This window comes from Thermobia domestica, chromosome 7, assembly GCF_964235325.1.
Source record: "Thermobia domestica chromosome 7, izTheDome1.hap1.1, whole genome shotgun sequence".
Taxonomy (NCBI): Eukaryota; Metazoa; Arthropoda; class Insecta; order Zygentoma; family Lepismatidae; genus Thermobia; species Thermobia domestica.
This window is the reverse complement of record NC_137460.1, coordinates 260,850,464-260,878,127: the sequence shown is the minus strand read 5'-3', so window position 1 is coordinate 260,878,127 and position 27,664 is coordinate 260,850,464. Positions and strand designations below refer to the sequence as shown.

Sequence of the window (27,664 nt, the reverse complement as noted above, 5' to 3'; positions counted from 1 at the left end):
GTCAGTTGCTATGAAAACTGACATTCAAGTATAAAAATGCCAGTTATATGCACTTTGGTGGAATAGGGGTGCCTCCTCTGGGGCCAGAAAAGGGGCAAATTCAGTACAGTTAAGCGGTTGTGCAATTCTTCACTCACCTGGCAATATAGCCTGTCCAAGTGACCTAGAGCCCACCATGTAGAGGTAGCTGCACCTAGAGCTCCTCCGCTAGGCCTACCCAATCAACCAACCATATATTGGGGCGGATGAACTGATCCGATGAGTCACTGTCAGGAAAAAAATGTCACAAATTAGGACTTTGATTGAAATTTAGACGCAGCTTGCCTAGAAAGTAATTTTGACCTGATTATTCCGCCTCTACCATCACTGACACATACTCGGGAGACTTCTTCAGTGACCAATTTCACTATCTGTTCTACTGCCACCGTGTGGCACGGATGGACGGTGAAGGACCATTCTGGCACAGTGTTGTCAGGAAGTGAAAGTTTGACCATGGGATGTTTGTTTGGTACCATCCATAGAACTTACTGGTAGTACAGTTATTGAAACATCACTGCTTTCCCAAACGGTCATTGCAGTGTAATCGTTTGCCTCAAAATTCAGTCTGGGAATGATGTTATATCTAATGGAGTTATGGAGATTCTCTGCTTCGTGTTCCCGAGCACTTAGAATCTTATGTAATGCATCTTGTCGGACAGCAAGTCGACCATCAGTCATCATGGCGAGAAGAACTTTTCTGGGAGTGCAAAGAATGCATTCGTCTGAATGGATGAACGGATTACAGCCTGGTATTTCCTTGGTAAGTATCTAGACCTTGTAATGGTCTCATTGACGTGAGAGGACCATCAGCATTGGAAGACTATGTTCTGATACGGTATTGCATAACCACACAGACTCTTAAGTATGATTGTCGCTATTTCTATTAATTCCTTGGTAGGTTTCTTTGTTGCAATATACAATGTTAAAATTCTGTTTGCACTAGTCAACCAGCTAGCTTTGTTTAGTTTGCCAGGGAACATAGTAACAACCTCTTCCGAGCATGTTCCGGAGTCAATGGCTTGAGATATCTGGAACAAGCATCTTAGGTCTTTACTGGGTTTTCTGTTCTCTTCTAAGTCACATTTTATTGGTTTGAATAGCTACACTGAAAGCTTTTCACAGTTAGATAGTTTTGAAACTATGGGGCCTGTAAGAATAGGGCTTGAATAAGCGCCGTGAATATGCGTGAAGAGAGCTCGGTACAGCAGTACATTAAAATGCAAGAGACAAATAGCCCATTGCATAGGTTTTCCTGTTAGTTCCTCTAATTTTCGAAGAACAACTCCATTCCAACCAGTGTTAGTGTATGTTCCATCACACCCAAGAACCTCAACCTTATCAAAGCCAACTCTGAGTTGGTTCATGATGTATTCGAAAATAGCTGTGGTATCGCCATGCGCAGAGCCAGAGGATGGTGTCACGTGACCAACGTATTGAGAGTTAGGTTCAGCCGCAAGTGATAAGTGCTCTTCGCTAACGATGCCTGTGTGTATTTTAGTGTCATCCCTTCGATCATCAAAGTATAGGCTTTTAATGGGATCATCATTTCTAGAACTTCCTTTTAAATTCCGAGCAAATTTAAGTTTCGCAAGCCTTATTTTGTTCCTGTCTACAGTTAAAGCAGATGTTATGTCGCTAGATTTTTGAGAAGTTATGATTCCAGCCTTTGAAGCTGCCTGAATCACAGTTGTTATATGTGCCGCAGCTCTCTCGCTTACATTGTATCTCTGAGCAATCATAACAGTTTCAGTCAAATCTACGAAAATCGTTCCGAAAGTAATGCTTCCTCTTTTATGGAAACTAATGGAGATACATAACTAACAACAGCACAACTAAACAGAGCAATATTTCAGCTACAGACTCATTTTTCCACATAGTTCTCACCATTTGTTATGCACTTTTGCCAACGATGAACCAGAGCCTTGTAACGGAATTGAAAAAAAAAGGGACTTTAAGTTTGTGAGCATCTTGATTGAAGTAAGAAAGTGGAATAAGTAGTAATCAGTTTAGTCGCTAGAGGTAGGCAGTGATAGATGCTTTCTATACGCATCAAAGACATAGTGACATCTAGTGGCAAAAGTTGGAACTCGCTGAACTGATGTGAGAGTATTCAACCTTGTGTCAGGTACATTTGCTGACAGGAACACGGAGTGAATTGAATGGAACAGTAGAATTGTACTTGTAAAAATGTGATTGAATATCGTTCCATTCTGAGTAATCTTTAATCATTCTTTTTGTGTTATTTTTCTTGTATTTTTTTCTTTCTTTTTTATTCTTTTTCACACAGTTAACTTGACTGCTTAGTTTGATTGGGGATGCCTTATTATTTATGGCAATATGGGCTAGTGTATTGCGTATTAAGTGAAACTGGGAAAGTGGTATAAATACTTCTTTTGGACATTTAATTCTTTTAAAATTAAAATTGAAATATAACTGTCAAACTCCGATGTTCATTAAAATGTAATGATAACTCTGCATCGAAAGATCAACGTTTCTGACGACGAATTTGTTACGAGAATTTTTCATGGTTATTGTTATCTTCGTTTAGTGATTTTGTTGTTGTTGAATTCATTTATGGCTTTTGTTAAAATAAATGTTACAGCAGAAACGTTCCTTTTTGATATTGAAACTGAATCTAACCTATATCCAACACATATTGCAGCTGTATAACCGCATTGAACCTATTGGGATTTCCTCTAGTCTCTTTGAGGCCTCACGAGGAAGTAAAAATAAAAGATTGGGGTGTACCCCCCGCAAAAATTAATTTTTGTTGCAAGGTTCCTGTCAGCAAATGTCGGTTATTGCTGTGTTGGATCGTATCCCGGTATTATTACATGTGTTGGTCTGTGTTCTAGTGAAATATTTGAATATTGGTTCGGATCAAGATAGCGCAGGTTCGATCCCGGAAGGTAGGAGTGGTTAGTGCATTACGGTTCGAGTCCTGATTTGTGGTACTTGGTTCGATGTCCCATTATACAAATTTATATGTGGTCGGTTGAAGGTAAAGAGTACGTGTGTGTTTCATTCCCTTACTTGTTGGAAAAAAAAACCGTTTCAGCGTTTGGAAATAATACGAATATTTGGCTTTGAGAAAATATGTTGTAAGGAATATTCTTTCTGATATACGTAATATATGTAAATGGTTCTACTGTGTTATAGAATTAATAAATTTAATGTGTTGTACGGGGTAGCTTATGACCATTTTCGGCCTATCAATTAGAAATTATATTTTTCAAAAAAAAAAAAATCAGAATCATGAATTTTGCCGCTCGTTTTGGGAGAGAGTTCACAGGTTGGTCTTCTGTGTGTAATCCACCAGGGGGTAACGAGGTGCCCGTTGGTTCTCTGGTGCAAATTGACGATGTGCCCACCGCAGGAGCCTGGGGGGCCCCTCAGAATCGGGATGTTTCTGATTTGTTGGACTTCGCTGGCTGTGCGGTGCCACAAGTTCGTCCTTATCGTGGGTTGAATAAACCACCTATCACATGTAATTTCACAAAAATATTCTCAGAAAGCATTTATAAATCTATTGAGATGCAAATTAGCGAACTACCTCTTGTGAATGAAATTAGTGGTATTCTTTTATGTCAGTTCTTGTTGAAGGTTAACGAAATGATCGAAATGAAGGTTGCACCATCTGAAGCAGTTTTAGTTGCTAGTTTAAGTAAATGTAAGAACCATATGTTTGAAGAGATGCAGCGATTACTTAATATAACGACTGATTGGAAGTATATTTCTGAATGTATTTTGGAAAAATTTATCTCACCTTTAGTTCGTACGGAATTTTATAATAGTAAGATGTTTAGAGTTATGAAAGAGCATGATTCCCTTCAAAATTTTCTTCGTGAAAAAATATCAGTGTTGCAACTATTGAATATAGAAATGTCAGATGTAGAATTCTGTCATACGGTCTCTAACTTAATCAAACCTGAGATTCGGGATTTATTATTGTTAACTGGTTTGCCTAATACTGTTCATGAATTTTTAGAATTTGCGGAAAGTTATGAGATGAATAGGAGATATGCCTTGGATTATCAGAAAACAGTAAAAGATCAATATATTTCGAATACAGTAGTACGTAATCTTACGAAACAAAATCGTGTTAGAAATTTTGGGGCAGGATTGGTCTGCAATGTATGTGGTAGTAGTAATCATGCTTGGAATCGATGTCCGTATAAAGGTAGTAACATTCGGGGAGACTCTATGTATTTGAATAATGAAAATGAGAAACAATATCATCTTTTACAAATGATGGTTTCCATCTGTCGAACGCCTTATCCGGCAGTTATTGATACAGGCTCAACTCTGAATTTATGTGAACGAACAGTTTTTAAGGAAATAAGTATGAAATGTCGACCTAAAGTTAAACCTGTAAAGTATTCAGTGACTGTTTTGGACAATGAGTCTGTAAACATCGAAGAAATGGTTGAATTAAGATTTTTCGTGAACAATTCTTGTTTTAGTGCTTGGTTCGGAATTATTGATCACCCTAATTTGAAATTATTATTGGGAATTTCGTTTTTAAACGAAAATTTTGCTCATATTGACATTCGAAATAAAAGTTTATTTTTTGAGAAACTCAACAAAGAAGTTAAATTGACTGAATTTAATCAACATGATTCTTATCATTCGGATGTGTTTGTTGATTATCCTACAAAATTAAAACATTCTAGTGTAATTTATAGTGGGGTTAATAGACAGAACAGTTATACCGGATGTCGTCCTAGAGTATGTAATACGACCGCTTCACTTCAGAATTCTATACATTGCTTTCCTGGTGCAGATATACAATGCCCGGGCCAGGTAGGTTGTTCATCTTCTACTGGACAAGGTTGTCAAGTTGAAAACAATCATCAACAATTGGAATTTAGTGGAAATGAGAGTAATGGTATTAGACCTGGATCACGTTCTCTATCTATGCAGCGTAGCTCCTCAGCGGCAGCGTGTAGAGGAAGGGGTTTTTATAGGTCAGCTGGAAATATTGGTAATCGTCGTGGATCAGCGGGGCGTTTTCGTCAAGGGACTTTTGTTATCAATTCATCCCGTCCATCAACAACATCGTGTGATGTGGGAAATAGATGCCCGTCTGTTCATCAGAGTAGTCACCATCCATCCATGATGTCAAGAGATCTTGGAGTTTCAGAGGCGGAGCGTGATCTAGATGTCTCTCCCCAGGCAAAAGTAGTACCATCTAGGAATATTAGACGACAGTCGACTATTCGTCGAGGTCAGTGTTCGTCGGCGGTACGCAGTGGTCATGAGTCTTCAGTGGAGGTGAGCAGTCATGGTTCGTTGTGTCAACCGTCAACATCTGATGGGAGCGGATTTCAATTTACGACATCGGATAAACGATCAGCGTTACATGATGGTTATCATTCAGCAGTGGCGGAGTTCAGTGGTGGTGTTCATACTCAGTCGCCTATCACTCAGAGGTCAGAACATCTTGAGGAATCAGTTCCAATGCGTGATCGTCGGTTTCCAGTGATGCGTAGTGACATTGATTTACCTGATCAATCATTAAAACCCCCATTAACTAGTAACTATTCACAGTCAATTTTGCAGATAGATCGTTCAACTTCAGGTGTGGAGAGCAATGGTGGTGGTCCTAATCGATCTTCCCTAGGCCAAACAACATCGGGTGTAAGCAGAGAGATGGTTTCCGGTCAGCGTCAGCGGGCCAGATCTAGGTGGAGAAGGGGAAGTTCCAGCCGAACCAATGTTGAGACAAACGTTCATATACCACGGCGTTCTTCATTTAGGCAGATGGATTCGGGAGATTTTTCCAGAGAGGTCCAGTTTGTGGATGAAGTTCCAGCTGGGGTCAGTGTTGACAATCCCACCAGATCAGAATTCCAGAATTCTCCCAATGAGTTGGAAGAAAATGGAAAAGGTAATGTTGATTTCTCTGTTGATATCATTTCTCCAAATTTAATACCTTATGTTGAAAAACTGTTTGATGAATTTAAAGATGTCATAACCGATGATTTAGGTATGATAAAGGATTATCAACATAAGATAATATTAACTGATACTACACCGTGTATTACACAGCCTTATCCTGTTCCCAAACATAAATTGAAAGATATGGATAAATTTATCGATTCTTTAATAGAAAAAGGGGTTGTTGAAGAGATTAAAAGTTCGCCATTTATTTCTCCCTGCTTCATGATTTCAAATAAAGATAAATCGCCGAGGTTAGTAGTCAACTTCTCAGAAATCAACAAGCGTGTGTTAATGACAGGATTTCCAAGTCCTCACGCAGAATCTATCATAGCTAACATTGGGAGACATCGTTATTTTAGCTGTTTTGACGTAAAATTTAGCTATTATCAAATAGAACTTCATCCTAGCTCTCGACCAATAACTGCTTTTGCCACCCCAACTAGATTACTTCAGTTTCGCAAGATACCAATGGGATTAGTTACATCAGGCTTTGTATTGTCTAGCTTAATGCATAAAATGTTTAGGGACCTGGAAGGCGAATATTTAGACATATTTGTCGATGACATAATAGTTCATGCTGATAGTATTGAAAAACATAACGAGATTCTGGAAAAAGTTTTGCAAAGACTTCGAGAGAATGGTGTAACCATTTCTCCTCATAAAACTCGTTTGTGTAAACGTAAAATAAAATTTCTTGGTTATGAATTTTCTGAAGGAAATATGTATATCGACAAAGAAAGAGTGAAGGTTATTAAACAACTTCCCAGACCTAAAAATCGTAGAGCATTAGCGAAACTGTTGGGTTTTCTTTCTTATTATTTGAGATTCTTGAAAGATTATGGAGAATTGTTAGGGCCTTTATACGAACTTAAGAGTCCTAAAAATACATTTAAGTGGGGTAAAGAGGAAGATGAAATTTTAGATCAGATCAAGGAAGCTATAATAAATCATGTCATTTTGAAAGTCCCGGATTTTTCAAGTCCATTTGTAGTACATGTCGATTCGTCTTGTCGATGTTATAGTGGAGTCCTTAGTCAGTATGATGATCAAGGGTTATTAAGACCGGTGATGTTTGCTAGTAAGTTAATTCCAACAACTGATTGGTCGAAGAATATCTTCGAACTTGAGATGAAATCTTTAATTTACTGTTTAGACAAGTTTGATATGTATCTGCATCATAATAAATTTACAGTATTTTGTGACAATGCCAGCTTGACATGGATTTTGAAAAATCATAAAAGACAAAGAAAATACGGGTCTATGATAGAAAAGATAAGTAAATATAATTTCAATATAATACATCTTATGAGTAAAAAGAACTTTTTGGCTGATTATATCAGTCGTATGTATAGTTTTGTTGATTTCGAGCCTCCGGGCGATGATATTGTTGAGATTAATACTGTTAACGATCAAAATGTTCATTTATCTTTTATAAATTTTTGGAAATTGCCTCTTTTTAATAAACCTTTAGGAGAACTGCAAAGGATGGATCCAAAGCTGAAAGGTATAATCCAATCTATAGAAAATAAACATACAGTAGAACCATATCTTATCCAAAATAATATTTTGTTAAAAAGGACGAATGGCAAGGTATATGGTGGACTTCGGGCTGTAATTCCTGACAGTATGAAAGAGAGTATCATTAAATTCTTCCATGAACAAATCGTCGGGGGTGGTCATGGTGGTCGGGCCAAGACCATCGCTAAAATTGCAAGCCGCTTTACTTGGGACAATTTGTATCAAGATATTGCTCAATTTATTCAATCTGCAATTTACCATTGCTGTGATATCTGCCAGCGGATAAAAGATCGAAATATACCACTTTATGGTACATATTTCTCGAAAAAATAAACTAAACCCAATGCTTGCTTGCACATTGACGTGATGGGTCCTTGGTTACCTAGTCATGGATATAAATATTTGCTAGTTGTCACGGATGCCTTTTCAAGGTTCGTTATTATTGAACCACTTAGAAAGGTAACTTCTAAGATTATATGTGTCAAGTTGGATAAGATATTTTATATGTACGGATATCCAGCTCGATTATTGCACGATAATGCGAGTTACTTTAGATCTGATCAGTTCCGTCAATATTTGTTTAGTTTGGGCATACAAGACATTTGTACGGCTCCTTATTCGCCTTCTTGTAACTTCACGGAAAGGCAAAATAAAAATATAAAGTTAATATTGAAAGCGTACATAAATCAAAACCAAACTAAATGGGCTGATCACATTTACAAAGTGCAATATACTTTGAACTCGTCAGAGAATTCAGAAACTCGTAAAACTCCTGGAGAGTTATATCTTGGGAGAATAATGTGGAATCCTCTTGACGTTAGATGGATCATAGATCTTGGTGTATTGGATAATACACAAGATAAGGAAGAGATGAGTCAGAGGATAGCTCAAAATATAGAAAAGGCTTGGCGTCGGAAAGAATCCGCTTATAAGAAACGCCCGGTGACATTCTCTGTGGGTGATTCTGTCTTAGTGAAGCGTATGTTAAAAGCTTCGATCGAGCAGAAAATTATGCCGAAACTAAGTCAGAATTATGATGGCCCATTCCAGATACTTTGCTATCCGACCAAAAATACTGTTTTGTTAAAGTCTATAGAGAATCCTGATATTGTCATTAAAAGGAATGTAATGCATATAAAAAAGTACTATCCTCCTAGAGCTTCGTAATTTGTAAAATTGAAAGAATTTAAATGTAAATTGTAAAATTGCATTTGAAATTTCTATTCATAAGTAACTGAACCTTATTCATGAAAGTAAAGCTTGTTGAAAACACATGTAATAACCTTAAATATTGTAAATATGTAGATAGACATGTTTAATGTTAGACATTTTTATTATGTTTGTATACTGTGTTTGTTTGTTTAATCCTGCAGGATGTGTGTACTTGTCCATGCCTGTTCATGTCCCTGGGAATACATCGTCAGAAATGGTAGAGACTTTCTTTCCTTCGTCATTAGTTGCATTTGGTAAATACTCTGGATCCTCGAGATGGCTGTCACATTTTCATACTCGTTATGGAAAGGATTAGAACTCCATGGAACTCTGAATATTCCGGAATTAAGTGGGCCCATATTCAAGTAAGATCTTTGTTTGGAAAGTGAGTGGACATGGTGACTTGATCCTTCCGATTTTGGCATGCCTGATTTCAACAGAGACAGATCATTTTTTTTCAATTACCTTATTGTCTGTTAAATTATTTATACACCCTTGTGGGGGAATTTTGTAACGGAATTGAAAAAAAAAGGGACTTTAAGTTTGTGAGCATCTTGATTGAAGTAAGAAAGTGGAATAAGTAGTAATCAGTTTAGTCGCTAGAGGTAGGCAGTGATAGATGCTTTCTATACGCATCAAAGACATAGTGACATCTAGTGGCAAAAGTTGGAACTCGCTGAACTGATGTGAGAGTATTCAACCTTGTGTCAGGTACATTTGCTGACAGGAACACGGAGTGAATGGAACAGTAGAATTGTACTTGTAAAAATGTGATTGAATATCGTTCCATTACATATCTTTCGGTGTGGATTGCCTGAACAGGAGTTTCGTGGTATCGTAAGTTATAATTGTAATAGTCCATATTAGCATAGGATAATGAGTAATCTTTAATCATTCTTTTTGTGTTATTTTTCTTGTATTTTTTTCTTTCTTTTTTATTCTTTTTCACACAGTTAACTTGACTGCTTAGTTTGATTGGGGATGCCTTATTATTTATGGCAATATGGGCTAGTGTATTGCGTATTAAGTGAAACTGGGAAAGTGGTATAAATACTTCTTTTGGACATTTAATTCTTTTAAAATTAAAATTGAAATATAACTGTCAAACTCCGATGTTCATTAAAATGTAATGATAACTCTGCATCGAAAGATCAACGTTTCTGACGACGAATTTGTTACGAGAATTTTTCATGGTTATTGTTATCTTCGTTTAGTGATTTTGTTGTTGTTGAATTCATTTATGGCTTTTGTTAAAATAAATGTTACAGCAGAAACGTTCCTTTTTGATATTGAAACTGAATCTAACCTATATCCAACACATATTGCAGCTGTATAACCGCATTGAACCTATTGGGATTTCCTCTAGTCTCTTTGAGGCCTCACGAGGAAGTAAAAATAAAAGATTGGGGTGTACCCCCCGCAAAAATTAATTTTTGTTGCAGCCTGCATGTCGCGCTTGTAAAAATCGGCATTTCATGGACTGTCTTTTGGATTCCGGCTCGTAGTGATAACACCACGTATCATCTCCAGTGACGATGCTATCCAAAACATTGTCACGTTCATCTTCATATTGGTCCAGCAGGTCCCGAAGGAAAAGGCAAGGACGAAAAAAGCTGTAGAAACGCTTGATTATATTGAATTTACCCTCTTTTCCGGCCCCACAGAAGGCACTCCTATCCCTCCCAAGCGCATATAACTGGCATTTTTATACTTGAATGTTAGTTTTCATAGCATCTGGCATGTATAAACCCAAAAATATGCTTATTTTAACATAACTGTACAAAAATTAACAATTTTGGTATTATTTGCAATTTTCAGTGAAATTTTGAAACTTTGATGTAATAGTTCTCACAGAAGATATTATCTGATTTGAAAAAAAATCTATACCTGAAATGTCCATGTGGATTGGCCACTTTTGCCAGGTATTACATTTCCTTCCGAAGAAAAAGTGGCAAAACGACCCACCCTAGTACCTTGGCCCACCTCCTAAATTTTGGCAGGGGTACATAGGACCACCCCCGTTAAATTTTGGAAATTGCCAAATCTAAAAATTGGGTATGGTAGCCTAGGACCATAGTATGTACCTCTATCAGTATTGGGGGTACACCTCGTTCCCCTTTATGGGTAAAAAAAACTACCAAAAATTCAAATTTCGGAGGATTTTGACCTAATTTATCCCCTTTGATGAGGTGTTATTACCCTATATGGTTATATGGGCGTATACAGGGTTCCATTACCTTTCATAAGACATGGGTACATTAATGCACCCTTGAAAATTTTGGGAGGGGTACCTTGGCCCACCTCTTCAATTTTAGAAATTGCCAATTTAACCCATTACCCGCCAAAACTCTTGTATCGTTGTTAATTGTTTAAAATGTGTTTATTCATAATTGTTTGAGATATAAAGACGCAAAATTAACGTTAAAATAGAGTTAGCCGATATACTTCAGGAAATACAACCCGTCCCATTTTTGGGACAATGGAAGAATACGTAGGTATTTTATGTTTGCATTTCACAAACGTCTTTGAAATTGGGAAATTTATAAAATTGTTCCAAATGAATACACAATTGCACACTTGATTTTTTTTACATACATGTAATTCTAAATTACTTTATTGTTATCCTACAGTAGTTTGTACACTTATATTGCACTTATCGTTATGCATTTGTTAGATCATCTCTATAGTTTGCAAATTATATGGGATTGCACGAAAACCAATTTCATAAATTATAAAACCTACTCACTTCACTAATTCACATGAGCAACAATGTTTCACTACGATTTATGTGTGAAATGAGTCAAAGCATTTGTCATGCAGTCCTACGTTACATCTTTTACAAATCTTTATTATCTTCTTCTTGCAAAATGCACATCTTTTCTAGGTTTTGGTTACTATTGTGAGATGATTTCCTGAGTGTCTACGCACGTCAATACTCACTCTGCCACCTAACACTGCTTGCCTGAGGCCCTCTTCTTGTCGCAAAACGGTTTCCCTTCGAAAGATAGAAGAGAACAATCCTCCTCAGAACATCGAGCAGGGACATGATCTCGTTTGCATTGACAATCTGATAGATCCTCCAAGTATTGACAACTGCAACATCTAACATTTGTGTAAACAAAGGCCACCATCACTTCTTTGATCTGATTCTTACCCTGTATACTGCTACCTGTTTATCTAGAAGGTCTACTCCTCCCATATGCGCATTGTACTCTTTGACAAGATGTTGCATTGGGATATATATTTTCCTTTTTTGCTTCTGAGAATAACGCCGAACTGACGACACTACATTATCTAAATGTATTTCTTGAGTTTGCATTGATCACACTTATACCACTTCGAGGCACGAAAATTCCTCCCGCCTGTTTTATTTTCAGCTTCAGATACATTTGACGTAGACGGCGCAACATCAACACTTACCCCTGATGTTTTCCTTCTCTTTGGAATTGATGTGCCGTCCTCAATTCTGCCGGACTTCTCGATCAATTCCAAGGTACCAGCTACAGCACTAACAACACTTTCCAGTAAAGAGTTCTCTGGTATCTCTTCTTCGTCGGTAAGTTCATCTGGAGGTATAATTGCAACTTCCACATCTTCGGGGTTGATCTCATCACTATCGTACTTTTCTAATAAATTCACTATTTAACAAATGTGAGGGCAGGCTTATGCAATGTCATAGTGTTCTACAAAATGCAACCTCTGTTAAGTTACCACAACACCTAATTATATCTTCAGAACTACCACTATTCGACACAAAACTGAATTATAACTCACATAGGAAATAATAGTAACGTAATCAGCCAATGTCCCAATTTTGGGACGCTTGAAATAAATATATGAGAAATTTAAGTAAATGCATTTATGTTGCATAGCAGACGATCATATAACTTTGAGATTCATGTTGTCACAGAACAAACTTTATTTTATTGAATATGCGGTAAAAATATTACGCTAAAACGGAAAAAAGTTTGCACAGCTGAAAAATGCAAATTCGACATTATGTCGTGCCGTCTCTTGGCCATCGTATTATTAAAAGTTTGCAAGTAACTTTTGTATCATGCAGAAGAGACTCTAAACAAATGAAAGGAAGTGAAATATTGAAAGAATATCTTTGCAAACACTTTTAAAAATAATCAAAAACCCCGTCCCAAAAAAGGGACAATGGCTGATAATGGGTTAAACATTTGGTATAATAGTATAAAACCAAGTATGTATCCCTATAAATTCGGGTGGTCCACCTCGTTCCCTTTCATGGGTACAAAATTGCCAATTTTAGTACAACCACGTGTTTGGTCTTTTGGCCCAATTTATCCTCTTGGATGAGGTCCTATTACCTTATATGGTTATATGGTTATGTATAGGGGTCTATTCCCTATCCCCTATCATAAGACATAGGTACATTTGTGCACCCCTTTAAAAATTTGGGAGGGGAACCTTGGCCCACCCCTTAAATTTTAGAAATTGCCCATTTTACACATTTGGTATAATAGTATAGGACCCTAATGTATATTACTATAAATTTGGGTGGTCCACCTCGTTTCCTTTTAGGGGTACAAAATTGCCAAAATATAAACGTAAGCAATACGTTGTACCACGTGTTTCGTTTTTGACCTAATTTATTCCCTTGGATGAGGACCTATTACCTTATATGATTTAGTGATGGGCAGTGGGAATATTCCCGGTGGGAAGGAATTTAAAAATGGGAATATTCCCGGGTTTTTTCCCTGGCCTATAAATTCCCGGGAAGGAATTTATTTCCATTTCTTTACTTTATCTTCCAAATTATAAATACTATATGACTAATTACTGTATTTTTATATATTATGACTTACTTCTAGGTTTTAAAGAATTTGGAGGTTAAAAAATTTTAAATTCTTTCACATAATTTGATATAACTCATGATATGTTTTTTCAAGTTCCATTTCCATTTGCACTAAAAAAGAGTTATTATTTAGTATTGGAGGGCCAAAACTAGCAAAAAGTAGGATGATTTACGGAAGAAATGAATTGATAGTAGTTTTCAAGTAGTCAAAAAAGTATCGAACACATTTGGGGGGGGCAGTGGGAGATTTGTACAAACCGTAAAGGTAAGTCGAAGTGATTTATGTGAGAAAAGAAAGTGAATTGTTGGTAACGAAGACAGAAAACAACGTTTCCCTGCGCGGCTGTAACCCGCCTTCACTCACTAACGCTTACTCAGTAATGCTGTCAAAATTTAATGTTGGTAACGTAATTTAACGTATGAAACCATAGAACAAACGCATCGGAATAGAATATCGCAAAAAAAATAGGTGCAAAATCTGAGCCGCCAAAGCTGAACAATAGCCAAAAGTAGCAAAGTACTAATTTACAAATGATGGGAAAAAACATTTTGTAAAGTAATGTAGAATTATGTAGAAATAGAAATGAAGTACTATTATCAAATCCTGAACTAATGATGGGGAGTGGGAATATTCCCGGTGCAAAGGAAAATAAAAAATGGGAATATGTATTCCAGGGTTTTTTCTCAGGCAAATAAATTCCTGGGAAGGAATTTATTTCCATTTCTTTATGTTATCTTCCAAATTATAAGAACCGTATGACTAATTACTTTACTTTCATTTATTATGATTTACTTCTAGGCTTTAAATAATTTGGAGGTTTAAAAAAATAAAATTCGTTAACTGTACTTTATATAACTAATAATATGATTTATTTGTTCCAATCCCATTTGCACTAAAAAGTAGAAAAGTACGTATTTACAAATTCTGAAAAGGAACCAGTTTGTAAAGTAAAATAGAAATTATGAAGTACAATTAATACACCCCGAACCATCTTCAGTAATAGACGTCGATCTGTCTCCTGTCTCTGACTTCAGCTTCTGAAGAGGTACTCGGACTTCTCTTACATGTGAATTAACGCATGAAATTTCGAGAACTAATTAGGAAGAAAGGTCATGTGAGGCAATGTTACGTGCAAAATTATAAAGATGAGTCAGTATCTTGCAAATTTTGTGAACATAAGTATGTATGCGCAAATGTTGATGAATTGCTGAGACATGTATCTTCTGGCAGTAACCCAATCTAATTTGTTTATAACATTTAAAAATTTTTATATGTTTATAATATCAATAGTAGAGCGAAACTTAGAAAATCCACTTACTTATAAATTTAAACGGTTTAGCGGTGCAAAAATATGTGGATTTACTATGCCATTTTTCCACATATTTACTTTCATTGAATTCTAAGTAAATATACATTTATGCGTACTCTCTAAATATAATAAAATATTAATAAAGTAACATAGTACCGTTCAGAATATGCATTTTAAAGAATCCTCTGGGGACAACTGTAATAATATACTGTGATAAAAAAAACGAATTTAACTTTGAAATCATAATATAGTAATAGAATGCAATTTTCTTTGTGATTGTATATAAATTCCCGGAAAAATTCCCATTTTGGGAATCTTCCCGGGAATATTCCCGAAAAATATCTTCCCGGGAATTTACCCATCACTAATATGGTTATATGGTCATGTATAGGGGTCCACTTCCTATTATAAGACATGAATATATTGATGCTCCCCTTTAAATTTTTGGGAGGGGTACTTTGGCCCACCCCTTTAGTTTTGGAAATTGTCCATTTTATATATTTGGTATTATAGTATAGGACCCTAATATAGATCATCATAAATTTGGGTGGTCCACCTCGTTTCCTTTCATGGGTACGAAATTACCAAATTTTAGTACAACCACTTGTTTGGTTTTGGCTCAATTTATCCCCTTGGTTGAGGTCCAATTACCTTATATGGTTATATGGTCATGTATAATGGTCCATTTCCTATTATAAGACATGGGTATATTGATGCTCCCCTTTAAATTTTTGGGAGGGGTACTTTGGACCACCCCTTTAGATTTGGAAATTGCCCAATTTACACATTTGGTATTATAGTATAGAACCCTAATATAGATCACTATAAATTTGGGTGGTCTACCTCGTTTCCTTTCATGGGTACAAAATTACCAAATTTTAGTACAACCACGTGTTTGGTTTTGGGCCCAATTTATCCCCTTGGATGAGGTCCTATTACCTTATATGGTTATATGATTATGTATAGGGTCCATTTCATATCATAAACCATAGATATATTTTACCCTTCATAAGCATCCTTTAAATTTTTGGGAGGGGTACCATGGCCACCCCTTAAATTTTGGAAATTTTCCAATTTAAGCATTCGCTATCATAGTATATGACCTCGACATGTATCATGATAAATTTGGGTGGTCCACCTTGTTCCCTTTCATGCGTAAAAAATTGCCCAAATATAAACATAAGTAATATGTTGTAGCACGTGTTTGGTTTTTGGTCAAATTTATTCCCTTTGACGTGGTTTTATTACCGTATATGGTTATATGGTCATGTATATAGGTTCATTTCCTATCATAAGACGTGGGTACATTGATACACCCTTTAAAAATTGGAAGGGGGTATCTTGGCTCGTCCACTCAGTTTTAGAAATTGTTTAATATAAGCATTTGGTATCATAGTACAGGTCTTCAATATGTACCACTATAAATTTGGATGGTCTACATCGTTCCCTTTCATGGGTAAAGAACTACAAAAAATCAAATTTTGGAGGTTATTGACCCCTATTTAGCACGTTATATGGGTATATACAGAGGTTTATTACCTTTATATGTTTATGTTCCCTTTTAAGTTTGAGAATTATCAAATAAAAAACTTTGGTAAACGGTTTCAGGGACCCTTTGTAGATATTGGTGTTTCTCTTATAGCCAAATATTCATAATTTAAATATTATTGACCTATTTTTTGATACGGCTTTATTATTGAATGAGTACATGATTTATTACCTTTTCATAAGACACAGGTGTATTTGTGTACCAATCTTAAATTTTGGGAGGGGTACATTTCTTATTGTCATATCACCCAGATAGCACGAATACTTGCGGCAAATTTTTGCTTTGTTTAGTGGAGCAAACAATCTGAAAGTTTGCGAAGGCAAAGTTTCTTAATATTTATTTAAAGCTTTCAATATGATCTGCAAATTTTTCGCTGATTTGTAAAAATAAATTCACCACTGCAATTAACTTGCATCTTTTTTGAAAATATATCGTTGAAAGTCTGCCGTCGCAAACAGTTTGCAACTCTGTAAAAAACTTATTTCGAAAACCTTTATGAAAGCAAATATGTGATGATATTACCGAGTGCGTGCGCATCGTACCCAGAATTCACTGCGCTACATCAACTGTGACAAAACAAGCGGGAAGTGAGAATCGAGAAAAACCAATACACCAGACGACTCCAGAATAAACTCACTGGTCTCTTATCAGATGTTTTTATTGACCCAGGCAGCCTGACGTTATTTTGTGAATGTGTGTGAGAGTAAGTACAGGGATATGATCGTTGAGTAAGTAGATAAATTGCGATATCCTTTGTCTGTGCGTTTATCGTTCATAAGTTTCTTTTCTTTGGCAAGTAGGTAAAGATGTTTAATGCTTGCCACTAAGAAAAAGACGGATCCACATTATAAAAATTTTGATGTTTCATAAAGTTAGGTTTCACTTTATAAATTTGCAGCAAATGTTACCTGATACATTTGCAGCAAACATGATCTTGCGATCGTGAAAACACTTTCTGCAATGTTGCTGCAAACATTTTAATATTTTCACCAAATTTATCAGCTTATTTTCGGAAATTTTGTCAAAGAAAATTTGCACAAAATATTTGCAGCAAAGTCCTGGCAAACTTTCTTGCTGTGCAGTCGCAAACAATTCGTTTGTATTGGCAGATGTTTTCATTTTCTGAGGCAACTTTGCTGCAAACTCAGCCAGCGTCAACTTCGTTATTTGCATTGAACTTTCGGCAAATTTTCTCATTTGAAAAGGTAAGTTTTTTGCAAACTTTTTAGTTTGCCTTTGCAAATTTTTAAACATTTTTAAAAAATTTTCTGTGCTATCTGGGCAATAATTGGTAATTGTTCTTAAAAATTGGATAGTATCTCATTCATTGAGTAAATCATTGTCAAATATTAGTATGATCACGTGATCAGTTATTGACCTATGATGGATTAGGAGTCCAGGACATTGGTACATTTAAACTTTGTAGGATAATTTGAGAATTATCAAATGAAATTGCGTCATTGGTTTTGATTATTCCTGCCTATGGACCAAATATAAACGTAAGCAATACGATGTACCACGTGATTGACCTTGATGAGGTAGTGTACAGGGATTTATTTCCTTTGTTGTGGTACTTTTTAAGTTTGAGTACACACTTGTAGAAAACAATTGGTTCTACTCGGGTAAACAATTGACGAACATTATTAACCTTATTGAACATATAATATGATTAATTCTGAGAATTAGGTATATCAAGAGAAGTATTCTTTAAATTTGGAATTGTGATAAACAGAATTTTAACATGAGGCGCGAAATTTGAAACAATACTTTGAACCAGTGTGCGAATTAGATAATCTATATTGGGGGGGATAAAATTAGGCCATGGACATAGTCTGAAGGTTCAAATTTCAAAATGAGACAATAAATGCCTTACCCCCTATATATATATAATATGTGTGTGTGTGTGTGTGTGTGACCTGTAATAAATGAGAGATTTAATAAATCTACCGACAATAACTATGCACATATATATTGTCTGACATACACACACCCCACTGGATAGGTGCTGATTGCCACGGGTGCTGACTGCCACAGCCAATTATTGGTGCTGATTGCCATGACTGTCGCTGATTGCAAATATGAAGGTGCTGACTGCCACGACGGTGTGCTGACTGCCACAAACCTGGGAGAAACTGTATTTGGAAAGAGAGGAATTAATCCCTCATACTTAATTTATGATTATTAATTAATTTAGTAGGGATTAACTAAAAATTAATTTAGAAATCATCACAGCAAATCTATGTGGCATCCTGTAAGTTACAAAGTTGCTCACTAAGTGGAACGACATACACTTGGATATTTATAAAGGAATTGTCTTTTCTGTTATATGTACAATTTGCACATTTCATTGTTTATATTAATGGTTTTATTGTATTATTTAATGGATATGATGGTCTGAAGCCAGCTGACAAGGGAAGTTTGGGAGAAGCACTCGCCTGCAGAGAAATAAGCATGTCATTTGAAGGACCAATTCATGTTCATTACAACAGGTAATAAAACTCCTGTACTTTGAGAACTGTTCGAGATATTCAGCTTGGAAGTTTATATGAGAAAATGAGTGGATGCACGTTTCAATGCGTTAAGTATTCTCTCCCATGGCGAAGCCTGATGGTTTGAACTTGCTATTGCTTGATCACTGAGGTCCATTCACAGACAAATTGTCCATTACAAGTTGCATGACGGATGGCAAAGACCTAATGGTTGAGAAGATACCAAAGAATTGCACACGATTTGTGCAACCATTTGATGTGTTTTGATTCCGATCAATCAAAGATTATGGCAGGAGATTTGTACATAGTATGAAACTTCTTCATCTGGACGTTATAATGTACCAACGAAACAATCAAATACAGTTCGTGTCCATACGAATCACTTCCGATCACCGTGATACATTGGCTTGTTTTAGTTTGCGTTCTACAAGGCAGGTTACGAACAAATTATAGGTCTATAACTTTTGAATCACTTGTCGAATTTTCTTTTTGCTTTGGTTCTGCAAACTGTTCCCTTGACGGATGCAACGCAATTGCACATATAAAATGTTCATGGTGCAAGGGTGTCTTTTGCCTGCGTCATTTCTTCATAAAACAGAAGAACAACAGTGATCAATTTTCATCTCTAACCTATGATTATTGTGAACAATGTAATGACTAATTGTATCTAACAAACCCGTTAGTTATTGCGAAACACTTTTTTTTCTGTTACTTCCGATAGCTTTCAATTCGTATGTCAATATTCGTTACTAATTATGTTGTACTTAACGCGTATAAATGCGTGTATCAGCGGCGTGCCGTCAAGGGGACTAGGGGACTAAACTAGTCCCCTGGAATTTTAATTAAAGTATTTGTGATAAATATATACCAAAGAAAACGAAACATTGTTTGTATTTCTCTATTTTTTAAAAATAACACTATTTCAATTGTTCTGACACAACTATAGTCAGCGCCCGTGTGCTGGGTGCGATAGCGAAGTGGAGATCGGAAACGCTCGGGTTTTAATCGGCTTTTCTCGGGGAAGGGAACAGGATCCAGTCAGCTAGTCCTCATATTGTTGTCTAAGCTCTAAGCACGGGCGTTCTGTCGTAAGCGAATTTAATGCTCGTTTGCTTTTTACAGTTAATAGTTTTAACGCTATTAAATTTACAGTATTAATCTTGACACTTGAAGAAATCTAGTGAAGTGTGAACTTTTTAGATTATCAATATATTTTGAAAATGACTCAAAGAATAAAGTATGGAAGGGGACTCGTTTGAGAAACCGAGTCCCTTGCAGCAAAGCGATGGCGCAAGCAGTGATGTTACTTCAATTGGTATAGGGGACAGTAGGGGTGGGGATTGGCCGTTTCAGTCTTGTATTCTGGACCATTGGATTCCTTAATTTTCAAGAAATGCAACAAATAATAACCAGTGGTAGAACAACTCCAAGCATTTCCATTTAGACAAAAATGAAAGATTATATACATAATATCAAAACGGATTATTTTGCTGCTTCAAAATAGCTAACTGCATGTAAGACAAGAAACAAACTGTATTGCTGGCCTTGTATTCTGTTCCACATAGAAAAGGACGTGTGGAATAATGCTGGCTTTTGTGACATGAACAATTTTCACAAACTTAAATTGCGCCAAGAAAAATGTTATTCACACTTGTCAACAATAACTAAATCAAGACTTTCGGGAAACCAGAATTGATTTTTAATTGAGCAAGCAATGCAGAAGTTGATTCAAACCGAGAACTAATGAACCGATTGATTTATTCCTCTTGTTTTATGGCTAAACAAGAGCTATAACAAACAGGAAGATTCTGTCAATTAGGGAAATAATTATTATATTGAAGTAATTCAGTTACTTTCTAAGTACGACACTAAATGGACTTGCAGGGGCGCCTGAAGAAAATTTTCTAGGGAGGGGCCCATCTCTATGGTTGCTATGTTGCATCTGGTATTTCTGGTATTTAATATACGTGGTTTGCTATATTACGTATACACTTTCGTGAGCCAGAGGAAGGTCCGGGCTCCACCCTGCCCTCTCGTTCGGGCGTCCATGTTCACTTGTCACTTTACAGCATGGGAGTGTTCAAAGGAACGTCAAACAGAATTCAGAATTATATTATTAAATGTGTTGGTGAGTAATTCTGGATAAAATTAAGTCAGAAATAAAACAATACACTTCTTACAGCAATAATGTTGGACAAAACTACGGACATTGCAAAGATCTCTCAACATTCAATCGGTACGTGAAATACTCCAATTCGTGAAAGATTTATTTGTTTTGCAGATGTTACTACTAAAAAAAGTAGTGGTTGCACTGCGACTGCTCTAAGTGAGCATGCTTTCCAAATTCTCTCTCATTTTAATTGTAAACAAAAGCTTGTAGCACTAGGCTATGGATGAAGCTGCCACATTTTCTGGACATTTGAACGGTTTACAATCTTTTGTGAAAAGGTGTTTGAGTGCACTCACCATACACTGCTACAAAGCAAATCCCGTTGTTCTACTCAATCTCGTTGTTCCACAGTCTGTCAATCACATCAAGGAATGTAAAATATATTTTTAGAATAAGTGGCACTCCAAATTTATTTTCATATTCATCGAAACGCTGTAACGCGCTTGCTGAATCAGAAGTAACTAAGCGATTTCCAATGGTTGCCACTATAAGATGGAATTACAATTCCAAAATTGTGAATGCAGTAAATGAAAATCAAATAGTACTCTTACGGTGTTCTGAGAACATTGTAGAAGATTCAGATAATTGCGACACCGAAGCTTTCATGACTACAAAAAAGAAAAAATGAAAAAACGTGTGAGTTATGGAAGAATTTCGATTTTGCATTTCTCCGCACGGATATACTATTCAACATTCTTTAAAGTAAAACCTTGGATGTGAAATATTGCATCCAAAAAGTACAAAAGATGGTATCTCAACTTAGAAATGCAAGAAACGATTTTGAAGACTTATAGAAAAGTAGAATTGGATGACAACGGGAACCTTCTAATAAAAGACGTAAAGTAGATGACTCAACAGATTCAGAAATTAAATATGTGCGTATCTTCAATGACATTATTGATACTTTGATTTCAAGATCTCAGTGAGTTCCAATTTCTTGAGCTGTTAGATTTAAAGAATTTTCAGTGCTTGAAATCTCGATTTCCTGATTGATTGTTTTTGACCCTTAAATCAATTTACGGGAGTTTTTTTTTAATTTTAACAATTTGCGGAGTGAATTAATATAGGTTTACAGACACTTAGATTTTTCAAATAAAACTGTGACTGAAATTATCCATTTCTTGAAAGAAAGAGGCTTGGTAGAAGAAGCGTTTACAGAAACATATAAATTGTGTTATTTGGTGTCAACAATACTACTCAGAACCTCCACTCTACAGCACACATTCTCTTCGAACCTAGTCCCCTGTGAGAAAAGTCACGGCACGCCACTGGCGTATATCCTCATTTTCTCATATAAACTTCCAAGTTGAATATCTCGAACCGTTCTCAACTGTACAGGAATTTTATTAGCTTGTTATAATCAGCATGAATTGGGACTTCAAATGGCATGCTTAGTTTCTCTGCAGGCGAGTGTTTTCCCCTTAAATTCCCTTGTAAGGGACAGCCAGCAATGCTTTTTTGATTTAACTTTCAAGAGCTGCTCAAAACAATTTGAGCAGCTGTACACAGTTCATGCTGACATAGGGAGTTCAAGTGAGAATACATAAATCGTACCAATTTTGTACGCACCACTCCCTGACAAAACTGAAAGTACACTCATGTCCAAAATTATTGTCGCATATCTATAACTGTCTTCTTGTAAGAATATAATTTGATAATTTTGCAGAGTACTTTTAATACTGATATTATGTGTATAATCAGGAAATGTATATTTGTGGTAAATTTCGTAGGAAAAGAATTATAAATAAGAAAATCATAGTGAGTAAAATAAAATGTAACTAAATGGACAAGAAAATTTTATTTTCGTTTTATTGTTCTTATTTACTGCTCTTTTGACATGAAATTTACCACATACTTGTCTTTACCGATTATACACATACTAACATTATAAGAAATACCGGGCGAATTCGTTATCAAATTATATTACTAAAACAACATATTTATAGTCATGCGACAATAATTTTGGACATGAGTGTACATACAGAGACCTGTTTACCTTTGTTAAGTGTTGGACTGAACAACACGATCCTAAGGTTCATCTAGTTTCTTTCATGCTTCTTGGTGTCTGGTCATGTTACGTCTAGCAACTTTCTCTCAGGCTCGTGGCAGTCAGCACGCCATCGTGGCAGTCAGCACCTTGATATTGGCAATCAGCGCCAGTCGTGGCAATCAGCACCAATAATTGGCTGTGGCAGTCAGCACCCATGGCAGTCAGAACCCCACCAAACCTTTCTGAACGTGTTTTAATGTTGTACTCACTCTTGTCCCCGTAGCTCTCTAAGGTTTATTTAGTTAATGATTTGGCTCGAGCGATAGCCATGATCACAAGCATATGTTAATTTTTCCACTCATATTGAAAGCTTCCACTTTGCATTAATACATACAGGTTGCGAAAAGAAACCTATTTCAGTCTTGTGAAAACCACTAAAATTATCAGTTAAACCGGACATTTTCTTTTTTTTTTTAAGAAAATCTAGATATTAGCCTATCAAATAAGAAATGGATTGTTGCTGGTCCCGATTTCTCACATCAAGGTCAAATCGAAGGCGAAATATTTAAAATCTCTCTATTCAAATTTCGAGCTTGTGCTTCTACTTCCCGCTAAAGCTGTGCTCATCACGACTTTTTTTCTCCAAATATCGATTCCATGATGGGCACGGAAAGTCAACACTTAAAAATTACTTTACTATTAGGTTGAAAATGAGTTGATTCACTATGGGCTACGTTATTCAAATAAAGTAAAACATTACACTGAAGTTTTTCAGACAACATTAATTGCATGAACAGCAAACTGTACAGCGAAAAGATGGAAAAATGAAGGGTTAACTTTAAAAAAAAACCGCTCCAGTTGAAATGCTTATACAGACACGGACAATGACACGGAGAACCAGTCGTATTAACAAATGCTGAAACAAATCTTGAATTATTCGCTTATTCACCTAAAAATCACCTTCATTAACATGTCTGCTCACTTGGAACGTATCCCCCAGCGTGTACGTTAACATATAGTTACGAGAGAATACCTATATCTCAGATTTTGAGTACAGTTTCAAAATTTCATTTCCGTAAACTGTAAAAGCAGTGATTACTATGCTAATTATCACAAATTAAATACAACTTTTGAGTTGCATACACACAACCTACTAGGGAATGAAGACCATGTGCTAACAAAGAGTACACTGGAAAATGAAATAACATAACAAAAATTAAAATAAGATGATAATCGATACAAATATAGGGGATGAATAAGACATATCCGAACTTCGCCAAGTATTGTAGAAGTTATTTGTTTACTTCTTCTTGGCCAACCGCTAAGAACATTTATAAATCTATATGTGGCTTTGTTATACGCAATTAGTAGGCCTACATTCAAATTCACAAACGATGACGAACTGAAGGGTACGAAGGTACAGTTGCAAGTAACAACCGTAGTCATAATAATATAGTTCTACTAAACAACGTTGAAAATAGTGGGTAATTAGGTGGTAAGTAGAAATGACCAAAACTGAACAGTTTACATCGATCATTTCGAAATACAGCTAGAAGATTAAATTTACAAGAAATAACAAAGATCAGTGAAATTTGGAGTTACACTAAGCATAGTTTGAGGGGGAAAGCGAGCATCCCCGGTGGTGATACTTCAGCTGACTTCTCTGGGGGGGAACAAAATGTGATTGAGGGGGAAAATCCCCCTCATCCCCCCCGGTAATTCGCACCCTGCTTTGAACCTTAGTCATAGCTCATAGTCTAAGATCATTTGTGGTGATTGATTTGACCTTGAGCTTTAGAAATCTGATAGCTAACCTTGTTGAATCTTATGACTCATAGTCTTAAGGGAATACATGCTACAACACTAAAATTTAGTCACAAGGTGATATAATCTGACACTGGCAAAATTATTGTTGATGCAATTTGATTGGATGATCACTATCTTTCGTGCAATCTGATTGGATGATCACTATCTATCGTGCAATCTGATTGGTTGATGATTTTCAAATCTTTGCTGCATTCAGTTTTAGGTTTTGTTTAACATTAAAGCTTTTGAAATTTTTGTTTGAAAATTTTTTGCTTGAAAATTTTTTCAAAATTTTTAGTTTGAAATTTTTTTGTTTCAAAACTTTGTTTAAAATTTTTGTTTCAAAATATTTGAATTTTTTAGTTTCAAAATTTTGAAATTTTTTTGGTTAAAAATTTTTGTTTGAAATTTTTCGTTTCCAAATTTTTTTCGTTTCAAAAATTTTTTTGGAAATTTTTGTTTTTAAACTTTTTATTTCAAATTTTTGTTCGGAAAATTTTGGTTTCAAATTTTTAACTTTGTGCACTCATTAGTAAAGAACCAGAAATGTTTAGAAGAAAATTTGGTTTGAAATTTTTTTCGTTTATTTTTTTGTTTGAAAATTTTTGTTGTGAAATTTTTGAAAAATTTTTTGTTTGAAATTTTTGTTTCTAAGTTGGTTTGACATTTTTTAAAGTTTGTGCAGTCATTAGAAAAGAACCGGAACTGTTTAGAACAAAAACCTCTGGCAACATTGTTTATCATGATGCAAGAGTACACGTCAGAACATGATAATGCAACGTCATCAGTTTTGCATCATATATAAGTATCGTTGGAGTTAGTAATCATGATAACATCATCATGGCTACTTGTCTGCAGTTTCTAAACACACGTGATGTGATGAGATCATTTACCAAGATTACTGATTTACAACAGAATTTACTTTATGGAATTTTTGCTAGCCAAAAAATTCCAACAAAGTTTGGATTAGAAATCGTAGTGAAGCTTGAAAATGTTAAGAATATAATTTTACCAGCAAGATATTTACCAATGGAAGCATCAAAACAAGAAGAACTGCTGCGTTTCTTAAATACTGGATCTGTATCTTTATGTTAGAAAGGATTCTTGGGTCGAAGTCATCAATTTGAATTTAGTGCAGTCAGATCAGTGAATTTGGATTCGTCAGCAAACGTCAGCACATTCCTTAAACATCAGACGTAGTTGTATGGTGAATGCGATCTATGAATTTGGTTGGTCAGCATGACGTAGGAAACTGTGATGAAATCATGAATTCAAACGTCAGCACATTTCTTTCCAATGACGTCAGCAATAACTCTATGAAACCAGCAAATACAGTTTAGCCTATGAAATCATTCGAGCAAGTGTGTTTCAGCAGCAAGTGTGTACTTCTAACGATAAAAAATTCATCTTCGCAAGCTATTATCCAATAAATATATTTCAAACAAAACATGTGATGATTAGTATCAGTGCTAGAACATTTGAACCTGTGATTTGGTGTACAACTGAACTTTGAAGAATGGCAAAAATTATGTTCAAAAATCGACCAAATGAATGATTATTTTCATGATGAGCTAAATGTGACCATAGTCAAATCATTAGGCTCAAATCATGAAGTGGTGTTGCGTACAGTCCTTGAAGAGAAGATGGTGCTGTTACGTGAAAAGAGTACATTGCATGTCCCTCGCAACATGATGTATCTAACGCAAACGGAATGGAACAAATTCATCAACGTATTCCAGTGTGTGAACATGCAGTGGAAGTGTGCAACAAAACAAGTATATTCCTGAAAAAGTACTATTTTGAAAAATATGTCATGCATATTGTACATGTATCTAGATCTTGTGATGGTTGTCAGCATCGTTCGTTGGTGCATACCTGTATTGATAAATAGTTTATTTGTGATCAAATGGACATTGAGTTTCCACCAATTGATATTGCAATAGACCTTTATACGCTAAAGACAAACTAGTGCAAGAAGTTCAAAATACATTGTATCGACAATATCCAGATCCTTTATCTAGTATGGATGTATGTGGAGTGTAGTAAAATGATCCATTTGAATGATTTGTGTTTTTCATTTCAAGTACAACCCGATGTTCTGACGTGTATTATTGCACCATGATAAACAATGTTCCCAGAGGTTTTTGTTCTCGTTTGAATTTTTTTCGTTTGAAAATTTGTTTCGAAATTTATGTTTGGAAACTTTTTGTTTGAAATTTTTTTCAAAATTTTGTTTGAAAATTTTGTTTAAAATTTTTTATGAAATTTTTGTTTCAAAATTTTGTTTGAAATTTTTTCGTTTGAAGTTTTGTTCGTTTCAAAACGGAATTTTTTTTGAAATTTGTTTTAAAAAAATGTTCGATTTTTTCTGTTTAAAAATTTTTTGTTTGAACACTTGTTTCGAAATTTTTGTTTGTAAATTTTTGGTTTCAAATTTTTAAGTTTGTGCACTCATTAGTGAAGAACCGGAACTGCTTAGAAGAAAATTTGGTTTGAAATTTTTCATTTGAATTTTTTTGTTTGAAAATTTTTGTTTCTAAATTTTTGTTTCAAATTTTGGTTTGACATTTTTTAAAGTTTGTGCACTCATTAATAAAGAACCATAACTGTTTAGAACACAATCCTCTGGTAACATTTTTTCTCATGGTGCAATAGTACACGTCAGAACATGATAATGCAACGTCATCAGTTTTGCATCATATACAAGTATCGTTCGAGTTAGTATTCATGATAACATCATCATGGCTACTTGTCTGCAGTTTCTAAACACACGTGATGTGATGAAATCATTTACCAAATCATTAGGCTCAAATCAT

At 35.5% G+C, this 27,664-nt stretch overlaps 1 protein-coding gene across 1 annotated transcript; it reads left to right on the top strand.

The window, feature by feature from the left end:
• Positions 1–2,329: 2,329 nt before the first annotated feature.
• Positions 2,330–10,063, top strand: LOC145690861 (uncharacterized). Its single transcript, XM_081766238.1, has 2 exons — positions 2,330–5,929; positions 8,874–10,063. Exons 1-2 carry the CDS (start codon positions 3,295–3,297, stop codon positions 9,026–9,028), a joined length of 2,790 nt encoding a protein of 929 aa, XP_081622364.1. The 5' UTR covers positions 2,330–3,294; the 3' UTR covers positions 9,029–10,063.
• Positions 10,064–27,664: the final 17,601 nt, after the last annotated feature.

What these genes read in the sequence shown, in the direction of transcription:
- LOC145690861 (XM_081766238.1), top strand. Translation starts at nt 3,295, where the DNA reads ATGAATTTTGCCGCTCGTTTTGGGAGAGAGTTCACAGGTTGGTCTTCT. An exon ending in GTTGGAAGAAAATGGAAAAG is followed by an intron (nt 5,930 to 8,873) that starts GTAATGTTGATT and finishes TTAATCCTGCAG; the next exon opens with GATGTGTGTACTTGTCCATG.